Source organism: Episyrphus balteatus, chromosome 1, assembly GCF_945859705.1.
Source record: "Episyrphus balteatus chromosome 1, idEpiBalt1.1, whole genome shotgun sequence".
NCBI lineage: Eukaryota > Metazoa > Arthropoda > Insecta > Diptera > Syrphidae > Episyrphus > Episyrphus balteatus.
This window is the reverse complement of record NC_079134.1, coordinates 130999026-131011091: the sequence shown is the minus strand read 5'-3', so window position 1 is coordinate 131011091 and position 12066 is coordinate 130999026. Positions and strand designations below refer to the sequence as shown.

Here is a 12066-nt window from a genome sequence, read left to right as displayed (position 1 = left end):
ATTAGTCAATGTTCAAAAAGTACGATTTATGCTTGATTTAGGTGTTTAAAAATATCTGTAACTTTTTTGTCTCCTGAAATAATTAAACCAAATTTGGAACATATAATCTTTAATATATCCGAAATCATTAAGCTTATTTTTTTTAAATGCAAATTATTTTTGAGCTTTGAAAAGTTAGGCAAAGTTCAAAAAGTAGAATTTTGGCTCGACTATGGCGTTCAGAAATCTGTAACTTCTTCGAGTCTGGAAATAATTAACTCAAATTAGGAATATATTACCTGAAATGTTTAATAAATAATTTGACATACTGTTTTTTAGGTAATATTTTTTATTTAAGTATTAAAAGTTTATTCAAAGCTAAGAAAATACGATTTTGACTTGGCTAGAACGTCTCAAAAATCTGTAACTTTTGTATCTTAAAACTGATTTCTTAAAATTATTTAACTATTTTTATGAGTACAAAGTATAGAAAAAATAAATTTCAATGTAGTTTGTTACGTCATTTGAAATTAAAGCTATTTTATTTAAAAAATATAAGAAAAATATTGATTATTCACATTTTAAGTAAAGTCGTTTTTAATGCAAAGTCAAAAAGTTGAAAAACTACGTTTTTGAGAAAAGAGAAAAAAAAACATCACTATGTCTTTCGACAGATATATCGTTCTCTATCAAAGAAAAGCAGATATTAGCAGCCAATTCTTTTTGTATCTTTTAGTACATAAACCAAAGAACAAAATTGTGTAGAAAAATTTAAAAAACAGCAAATAAAAGCTTATTGTGCGAAAAAAATAATATTAATTAAAAATATATTTTTTTTAAATTTTTATTTTCAGCAATATAAATAGCAGTTAAAATAAGCTTTCCAACGATATACAACACTTATATAATTTTTTCAAATATAGTTTTCAAAACGTATCTTGAAGATTTGCTTTATTTTGTTACTCAAACGAAGTATTTTTTTAAGTGGATACTTCAGATACAATTTTGTAATAGAGGAACTCATTATAAAAATCAATTTTAAATGAAACCATATAGATTGACTTTCCCTAGATTCATTTCCGTAAAGAAATTTTCAAAAATTACAATTTCATAAAAACCATTTTTGAGACGCAAATGGTCCTTTGGGCCCATTGTGCCGTATGCCGACAGAGGGTTAATACTTTTTGTATACATACAAAAAAATCATTTAATTTATTTTCATTAAAAAATGAGAAATGAGTGAATTTTGTCTTCATTTTACTAAATTGTCTTTTAAGAGTTTCTAATTTCTCCAGACAACAATAAATAAAATTTTGTCAAGTAGGTACTTTTATAAACAATTAAATTGTTATCATACAAAAAGGTGAAAGCATTCTTATAAATAATGCATCTATATTATGTTAACGGATTTTTTTGTAATCATTCAAAAGCTATCATCATGTCGAGTATTATTGAAAAAATATTTAAAAACGCGCTCACTGAACGGATGTTGTCAATTGAATATAATGTTTGCATTTCCTAGAAATTGCAATCTAATGCTAATGTATATTAAAATCACGAGGTAATATCAAGATGTCTATGAGCACAGACTTCAAATATTGTTATCATAAAAATAATTTCCTAGAAAAAAGATGCTTTTAACACAATACCTTTCTCTTGGTATGTAATTTGTTCAAATACTCCACCTACCCCTTTAAATCGGGGTAGCAGACAATATCAACCAACACCCTTATACAGATGATTATAGAGTTAGTAAAAGCCAAAAGACCTTCTTTTAAATCTAGAAAGTAAATTGCAGTTTTGTTATCAAACAAATCATTTTACGCTTCAAAGGACCTTTATTACACATTCATCTTTAAGTCCTTCACAACAAAAGTCTATTTAAAGATTAATTTCTGGACTGAACTATAAGACTCCAAAATAATCCAAGTCATCTGTTGTACCTCTTGACTTTCAATGTCAACCATCATAGCCTTTTCGAATTTCCCAAAACACCAGATACCTTTATAGTGATATTGACCAGCACATGGATTTAATACACTCTAAAACCTTCGGTAAGTAATGGCTTCTGCATGCTAGCACAACCTTATTATAGAGAGACTTTATCAAAATAGAATCGAGTTTCTAAATTCAAAGGTTAGCCTGTAATAGTATAGTCCTTGATCTCAATGGTGTCCTCTTTATCACCCTATATTCAATGCTTAAGCTTCTCTAGACTATACCAATATAGGAGAGAAAAGGTCCTTCATCAACATTTTCCATTCAACATTCAGAGTATGGCTTACCCCAAATTCAAGTAGCGCCAACCAATGCAGGAAATTTTGCCATAAATATCACAGGAAACTGAAAATATTGCATCCATTCATCATTTTCTTGAGATTATAGGTATATATAGGTTATGTTGGTTAGTATTGGTAGAATATAAGGTAGATAGATATACTCTCACTCTCTCCATTATTGTAGTCTTATAGAGAGTCATGAGATATAACAACGGACTAAAACACTATGTTTTGGCGAAACAATGAGGAAGAGTATATTTTGACTCTCCATTATTTAATGGCGTTTAGGGCTTAAAGGAGATAGATAGCCAATTTAGAGTGTTGTCCTTGAAATGTAAGTAAAGTCATTTTTATATTATGTCGGATAGAATAATGGATATTTCATGGTAATAATTTTAAAATCAAAGACAAGAAAATATATATTACATCACAATGTGGGGAATATATTTCAATTCTGTCTGACGCGTATGCGTAGGATTTTTAGAAAAAGCAATTTTTATTTTATTTTTAATTGCTGGTGTGACAAATGGATCTAATATGAAATAAATCAAGATTAAAATTAAATAACAAAACACATTAATAGCTTTTGTAGTTATGGTGGCTTGGAATTTTTTTAATCCTCTTAAATAAATGAAAATACAGTTTATGAAATTGTTGTTCCATTAAAATATAATTGCGTTAAAAATTGACATACAAAATTGAATAACATAATTTGGAAATTTTTGTAATTTTGTAAAACTTGTTAATATTTTGCAAAACTCCGTTGCAAGCATAATATTTTGAGATTTGTTGTGAGCCAAGAACGTGTAAGTAAGTTAATAATTTTGTTGGATCCCTATGGTGTATACGTAACATTTTAATTTCCAACACTTTTCATTAGCTTTTACATAATTATAATAGAACGATTCAAAAAATTCGAAAACTGTATTCCTAAGTAAGATATCAGTTATAATATTAACTCATTTTGCTTTATAACACTTAAAAATTTTAGAATATTACTTTTGGTTTTTAAAATTTCAGGAATTCACAAGAACTAACATCGCAGCTAGATATATCACCCGACACCTTAGAACTGTGGCGAAAGATCGATGATCCACAAAATTATTCGACAGAAAACTTGGAAAATTATTACGTCCCTAACTTTGGCAGATACTTTGTGGAGGAATCAAAATCAAAGAAAAATTAATATCAGAAATTGTATTTAGTTAAATGCTAATTTGTAGTGGTAAAAAATCATTTCTGTAGATCTTATGCGTAATTTTGTATTTTAATTTTGAATTTTGCTCGGAGAGTGCGAAAATGTTGAAAAAAATCTGTTCAAAACGCACCCAAAACGCGTCCAACACGTGACCTAAATGCGTCTAAAACACGTCCAAAACTCGTCAAAAGCGTCCAAACGCGTCTAAAACGTGTCCAAAACGCTTCCGAAACGCGTCTAAAACGCGTCCTAAAAGCGTCCAAAAGCGTCCAAAACGCTAGGTTGCTAAAATAAACACAAATTTGTTTTGTTCCTAGAATCACGTCTAAAACGCGTACAAAAAGCGTCCAAAACGTGTCCAAAATGCTTCCGAAACGCGTCTAAAACGCGTCCTTAAAGCGTCCAAAAGCGTCCAAAACGCTAGGTTGCTAAAATAAACAAAAATTTGTTTTGCTCCTAAAAATGCGTCTAAAACGTGTCCAAAACGCGTCCAAAACGCGTCCAAAACGAGTCTAAAACGCCTCCAAAACGCGTCCAAAACGCGTGAAAATGCGTCCAAAACGCGTATAAAACGAGTCCAAAACTCGTACAAAACGCGTCTAAAACGCTAGGTTGCTAATATAACCACAAATTTCTTTTGTTCCTTTATTGTTTTAGGCTAATGCTTCAAAAAAAATCTTTGTGAGTATTAAATCTCATCAAAATGCTTTTCGAAACTGATGAGAAATTTATAAATAGTACAAAAAAATGGAAATGTCTAGTAGGTACATGGTTAACCTTTTTTTTAAAAATAATTTTTAAAATTAGATAACTTTTCAACAAAAAGTTCTTTTTCATTATGGTTATATGAACGTTAACTTTTGTCTCAAAAATCTCAATTACCATAGCTTCTAAATACAAATTTAAGAAAAAAATATTATAGCTAAGATGATAACGCACGAAGATAGAGAATGCGAAAAAAGTTAGTATTTACTTATGTCAAATCCTACGGTTTTACATTTTTTTGCTAAAAACTTCTAACACATAGCTTCAATGAAAACCCAATTTTTCACTAATACCATGCATTTTTTTCACCTGGAAAAAAATTTTTCTAGATAAACTGCAAGTAAAAATTTTACAAAAAAATAAGAAGGGCGGAAGTATACGTGCGTCATCATCTTATAATAACGAGTGTGCACTTTAATTACTCAAGCACCTTCTTAATTTGACTCATTTATATCTTTCCCAAGGTAAATATTTATTTTCATTTTAATGTTAAATTATACTTCAGCGAAATCAAAGATAAGAAAAATACTTTTCTAGCTGATGAATCGTATAAAAAGACATTTCATGACACAAGTAAGTCGCATAACGAAAAACATGTTTCCCTATCGAGGTCTAATTGTTCTGATCGCACTTTGTGCTTTTGGTGTAAGTTTTCAAACATTTTTTATTTTAAATTTTTAATTCTTCTTTTGATTTCTTCTGAAGGCTATCCAAGCATCTTACGAAGCTGACTATGGTTTTGAAGGTTTCAAACACCACGGACACCACAACTCATCGAACTCTACCGGTCCATCTGGAAACCACAGCCACCCCCACCATCCCGGACACAATAGCTCCCATCCAGCTGGTGGCAACCACAGCCATCCCCATCATCCAGGACACAACAATGGCTCTCATCCCGCTGGCGGTAATCACAGCCATCCCCATCATCCAGGGCACCCAGGACACAACAATGGCTCCCATCCCGTAGGTGGAAACCACAGCCACCCTCATCATCCATCCGGTAACCAAAGCCACCCACACCATCCTGGACACTCCAACTCAAGCCAATGGAGAGTACCAAAGGATGGTTTCAGACCCCCAAAGGGATTCAAGCCACGTCCAATCCGCGATTTGCCCGCTGATAGGGAAGATCGTCCAGTTCCACTTCCAGCTGTTGATATGCCCCATATTAATGATGCTGAGCCAAGAGGATTTTTCAACCGATTGTTCAACTTCTCCAGGCCAGTCTATCATCAACCACAAGTGAATAGGAATTCATCGTGGTACAACCCCCATCGCCCATCAAACAACTCTTGGTCACCATGGGGTTAATTCAACAGGAGTTCCAGGTACAACAACATTTGATCTCTTCTAGATTTTTTGTACCTCCTTGAAATAAACTTTCTTGCATACGAGTATTAAAAAATAGCCTTTTTTTTAAATAAATTTTTTGGATTTAAACTTTTTATTGAATGAGTTTGAGTTTTTTGAGGATGATAATGCCACTAAGCAGCACGAACTACCTATTTTACTTGTTTTTTTTTTATCCCCGAAGCGTCTCAAAAAATATCAAGATAAGAACTTTTGTTTTTTTTTTGGTTTTGACATTTTTTTGAGGATATCTCGGAAACCTGACGTGATGGGGCAAAACAGTAAACAGACTTCAGATTCGGTTTCAGTGACCCAAAAACTATATGAAACACATATGTAGTCGCAACCCCAGGTCAGATTTTTTTTTATTGGCTGTGATTCATCAAGTCAATATTAAAGACCAGCTCCTGAAAATTGGTGAGAATGGAACTTAGCCATTTCACCTAGTCCTAGCCCTGTCAACTAATTGTCTTGTCACCTTGTCACCCACTCTCCACGTCAACTTATCGCGCTTTTGTTATGATACCTGGGCCTAGGCCCCAATTCCAATTTCCGCAAGAGTGAGTTTTTTGTGTGAGTTTTTCTCTGCATTGTTCTTAAGGCAATTTACACGTTTCTTCGTGTACACAAAGGACTTCACTCTTGCGAAATTGGGCCCCTGTTCGCTCCTCTTGTCACCCTCTCACCTAATCCCTTTGTTGCCCTGTTACTTATTTGCACTTATTTACCCTGTTACCATGTCGCCCTCTCACCCTGGCACCTTATCTTCGTGTTGCCCTGTCCCCTTTTCGCCCCATCCTTGTCACCCTTCCACCCTGTTACCTTGTTCTGTCCTCCTGTCACCTTCTCACCCTGTCGCACAGTGGTGCCATTCTTCGTTTTTGGCGTCAAAATTCATTTGCACGGCCATTTCTGGACGAAAAGTCATGAAATTTTTTACACTGAATGATAACACTGGTTAACAAAATTAAACTTTTTTTTTGTTGCCGAAACAAAAATATACTTTTCTGAAGGTTTTCGGTGTGCTGAACTCGAATCTGAAGTCAAAAAAAAATTAATCAGCTCCCGTTTTTGAAATATTACCGTTAGAAAATGCAGTACTTCGGACCTTATTCTTTTATATAAGGAAATTTTTTTGAGCATATTTAGTAACGGTTTTCATAAGTACTGTTTACCACCTTTTAAAATCTGTTTAAATCTTTCCGATATCTCCTTTACTGCCCGAGATATCCTAAGTTGTTTTGTATTTTTATAAATTTTATAACGTCATTATCTTCTATATGATATATGAAGCCAAACCCACTTACTTCAGTTTGAGATATCTCGGGCAATATAAAAGATATTGAAAAGATTTACACAGGTGTCGAAAGATGGAAAACAGTTCTTATAGAAACCGTTACTAAATATGCTCCAACAATTATCTTTATACAAAAGAAGAAGGTCCGAAGAATTAAAAAAAAACGTATTTTTGCATTTTCTAACGGTAATATCTCAAAAACGGGAGTTGTTTCTGACTTCGGATTCGAGTTCAGCACACCAAAAACCTTCAGAAAAGTATATTTTTGTTTCGGCAACAAAACCCTTGTAAACCAGTGTAATAGTAGGTATGGAGAATACAAAAAGGCTGCCAACTTTTTTTTATTCAAAATGGCGGCTCCAAAATGGCGGCTCCAAAATGGCGGAAAGAATAAGCCTTAAAATTGGGCTAAATTCATGTCAAAAAGGTATTAGATTTAAGATTTAGGATTCATAGATTCATATTCTTTACAAAAAAATCAAAAAAATTGAAAACAAAGTCCAAAAAATGCCAATTTAGTAAAACACATGTCCGCTTGTCACCTTTTAAGGTTAAGTAAAAAAAAAGGACCTATCCGAAAAATATCTAAATAAATGTTACAGATCTCTTAATTATCTCTGAATTTTGGATTTCAAATTTTTCGGTAAGAGGTCTACTTTTGACAGAATTTGTTAAAAACAATATTCTTTTAACCCCACCTTTTTATCGATTCAGTTGATTTTCACATTTATCTTTACTCTTGATCCTAAATTTCCTCTTCACTTATTTACTGCTTATCATTCGTCTGGTCTATTCGCTTTTTTGTATTTATATTATTTTTTTATTTTTATTTATTCCGTATTTCTGTCTCATTCATACTGGACCCATCGATATCGACACGTTGTGTCGCTTGCAATGTTATCACTTTTAACTTGGAAATCATATTAAAGTATTTTTGGAGACGAACACAATCCCGAAATTTTGAATCCAGAAAACCCAAAACTTAAAAAATCCAGAATCCGGAAAAACCGGAATCCGGAAAATCCAAATTCCCGAAAACCCAAAATCCCGAAAAACCAAAATTAGAAAACCCAAAATCCAGAAATGCCAAAATCCTGAAAACAAAACAGAAAATTAAAAAAAAAACTCTTCAAAACTGTCTGTTCACTGAAACTTAAATTGTAACATTAAATAAAACACAAATGAAATAACAATTTAAACTTGCAATTATTATAACTTAAATATTAACTCACAAAAAATATGTATTGAGTTTAGTTCAACAATTTTTTCCCAATTAACTCAATCACCACACAATAAATAAATAAATACTGCTGAACGCACAATAAGAATTTAAAATCATGTTCAAAGAGATTTTACGTAATTTAACAGTTACTTTTACATTTTTTTTACGTGTTTACTTTTTAACTTCACGCTTAGGATTTTTTTCGAAACCGAAATCTCGAAAAATTATAGGTATAAAATGAAAAATTTAAGCAAATTTTTCATGTTATAACATTTTTCGGGATCTTATTTGAGATTTCGGGGATTTTGGGTTTTCGGGAATTTGAATTTTCGAGATTTTGAATTTTCGAAATTCTGATTTTTAGGGATTCCGAGTTTTCGGGATTTTGGATTTTCGGGATTTTGAATTTTCGGGATTTCGGTTTTCGAGATTTTGGCCCCAATCCCTTCCTTTATTTTTTTCTTTAAGGTTTATACGATACTTAAACTATTGCAGACAAATTGGCCACTTGATGGTAAGTTTCCATACACTATACCTAATTATAATTAATATAGGTACAGTACATTATCAATTAAATAAGTAAACACCTATGAACTTATAGTTGTAGTTACGTGACGTTAATTGTGTATAAAAAATCTCGAGTATTGAATTTATTTTAAACAAAAGAAAAAAAATTACCAACCCATTTGCCAAAAGCATGGTAATCAAAATCAATCTCTTCAAAAGATAAAAAATAAAAATAAAAAAAAAAACTATTCAAGTTTCATGCTGAGTGCAGTCGCGTGCTGATTGTGTAATGAATCATTATGACTCATATGTTATTGTTTACACACACACTTCACTGTATCATGCGGAATTATTTTAATTAAATGGTGTGATATGGGAATTCTAAGAATTTTAATGCACCGTAGCTAACGCATTGAAATACTTTTACCTTAATGGATTATTATTGAACAAAATTTAATTTTTTTATTTTATTTCGTAGAAATTCAAATATTTAAGCAAAGGAACTCATTATTTTTGTATCAGAATATGAAATATGATATTACAAGTAGGTAGTATATTATAAGCATGACATTCTTAATTAAGTTTTTTTTTGTTTTTTCTTTTAATTTAAATATTTATGGTAAATTTCATCATACATTCATTAAATCATTGAGTTAATATTTATAATAACTTGTAATGATTATATTATTAACAAAACCTTTACAGTAAACTGAGTCAACATTGGATCAGAATACACAGTAAATTATTGGTTCTTACACTGAGGGAAAAAATAAATTGAAGTTGAAACGTCGTTGTTTCAAAGATGAACTACATTGATTTATGTGACTTTAAGATACGAAACCATAAAAAATTAACCTTTTTTTCCGCTTTGATTTTAAAATGTTCATCTTCAACGCAAAATCATTCCGAATAATAGTTACATCAATGTGGTATTTTTCATTGATTTTACGTTGTTTTATGGTGGCTTTTCCCTCAGTGTATTCTGTTTTTTTTTTTTTACCTGCATAACTTGGTCAGAGAAAAATAAATAGTTCTTGTTTTTATAAATATATTATTATCTACTTTACAATATTAAAACTTTTAACAAAAAAACATTAAATTTGTTTTAAATTGAGTTGAAAATGTTCCTCCATGTTTTACCTCTAAAGATAACGAATTATAATTCAGTTTTCAAAACTCTTATAACAATTGTTAAATGCTAAATGAAGTGAAACAAAATTAAAAGGTTTGACTTTGGACTCTAGGGATCATCATAATGGAAATTAATGTGATCAAAAATAATCTATAACCAGTGAACAAGCTACACCGAAAAAAAAAACCAATATCAATTTAAATATAAAATTAATATTTTCTAAATATCAGCAAAAAAGTGCTTTAAAAATGTGTTTAAAAATACATACAAAAATAAAAAAGAAAAAGAAAATCATTCTTAAGAAACAAGAAATAAAATACTGAAATTAATAAAAAAAGAAAAAGAAAGAAATTTCATTTTAATAAACTGAAGCGCAAATTCTAGTCAATACTGTTATTTAATGGTGAAATGTGAAAAATGAAAATATCTAAAAAAAAAAAAAAAAAGAGTGTGTGTACACATGTACACGCGACTGAAGTTATACTTCTCATTCAGTATATGTAAATGAATTTCATTTGATATTTTTAATTTCTATTATTAAATTAATTAATCCACACATCGTTTTTTTACATTTTTATCAAGTGAACAATAAATTAATTCTTTCATCCTCCTTGCGTCCATGTAGTTTTTCAATTTATTCTGTGAAATTTACTCATGTTGTGCGGTTCAGAACGTACGGTATATGCTTAACGAAAGTAAATGAATTGCGCATAAAATGTGCGATATAGTAATTTTATGAGAATTGTGTGTGCTTCAGCACTAGTAGTAGCAATATGGAACTTGCAGGGTTGCTACAAAGCTCAAAAGTGAGCTGAGCTCACAGCTCAGCTCAAATTTTGAGCTAGCTTACTTTTGAGCTATGTACCATAGCTCAGCTCATTTGAGCTGAGCTGAAAGTCAGCTGAGCTGATGGTTGAGCTGAGCTGTTGGGTGAGCTAAAGTAAAGTGAGCTGAGCTGAGCTGTGATGGGTGAGAGGATACATTGATTTTTATTTGGAAAGTATAATGAAATATGAAGATATTTTAAACTTTTATAAAACACCATAGCTCAAGATGTTTGGTTCTAGTTATTAATGGAATTATTTTAACACATGGATATTTTTATAAATAAAACAGATAATTTTTCGTGATCTTTCTCTTGTTTTTTTTAACCCTAGAAAGATAATCATAATATACGTCCCAGAGACGTATGATTCTAAAAAAGATTTTTGGTCTTATGTTAACACTTTTTGTCATATTTATTTAACTCATTACTTAGATTATTTTAAAGAAGTGATATAATAAATCAAATCAATTTAACAAAAACCCAGAAATTTGAATTGAATTAGATAAAACAGTTCTTTACACGCCATACGTCTTACAGAAGTAGATTATCTTTCTAGGGTTAATAGTAAATATATTTCTATTTTTTTAGTAAAATATTTCTTTTTTAATCATAAAAAAAATCAGGTACAATCCGGTTTTACGACTTTTTTCAAAATTCCGAGAAAATCGCGTTTGAAAGTTGGGGTAAATTTTTTTTTCGAAAAATCCCCGAATCTTTGAACGCTCCTGGAAGCTAAACCGCTTGAGAGCAATTTTTGGGAGTGGTGCCAAATGATAGCTTGTGTCATGGGCCTACGCTTTGCACATTATCAGATTTTTAAAAAATCGCCTTCCATGTTAAACCGCCACATCATGCCTTTTTTTTCAGAATCGGGCTTAACTTTTTTTTTACCTTTAAGTTCTCCTGGTTTGAGAACGCGTGTACCTACAGGGATGGAAGTTGTACCCAAATTTAGGTTAGAGTCCCCGCTACCTTTTGGCATCAAAAAAATTTTTTTCATTTTTTTCAAAATTCCGAGATATAGGCGTTGCAAGGCTTTGATCTAGAGACAGGGGAGTGGTGCCATATGAAAGCTTATATTCTCAGCTACCCGAAAGTGGTATGATCCGGTTTTTCGATTTTTTTCAAAATTCCGAGAAAATCGTGTTTGAAAGTTGGGGTAAATTTTTTTTTTCGAAAAATCCCCGAATCTTTGAACGCTCCTGGAAGCTAAACCGCTTGAGAGCAATTTTTGGGAATGGTGCCAAATGATAGCTTGTGTCATGGGCCTACGCTTTGCACATTGTCAGATTTTTAAAAAATCGCTTTGCATGTTAAACCGCCACATCATGCCTATTTTTTCAGAATCGGGCTTAACTTTTTTTTTACCTTTAAGTTCTCCTGGTTTGAGAACGCGTGTACCTACAGGGATGGAAGTTGTACCCAAATGTAGGTTAGAGTCCCCGCTACCTTTTGGCATCAAAAAAATTTTTTTCATTTTTTTCAAAATTCCGAGATATAGGCGTTGG

The 12066-nt window shown here is 31.5% G+C and overlaps 1 protein-coding gene across 1 annotated transcript; it reads left to right on the top strand.

The window, feature by feature from the left end:
* The first annotated feature begins 4738 nt into the window (after positions 1-4738).
* LOC129905523 (histidine-rich glycoprotein-like) lies at positions 4739-5629 on the top strand. The gene is made up of 3 exons (XM_055980992.1): positions 4739-4866; positions 4927-5103; positions 5161-5629. Exons 1-3 carry the CDS (start codon positions 4762-4764, stop codon positions 5533-5535), a joined length of 657 nt encoding a protein of 218 aa, XP_055836967.1. The 5' UTR covers positions 4739-4761; the 3' UTR covers positions 5536-5629.
* Positions 5630-12066: the final 6437 nt, after the last annotated feature.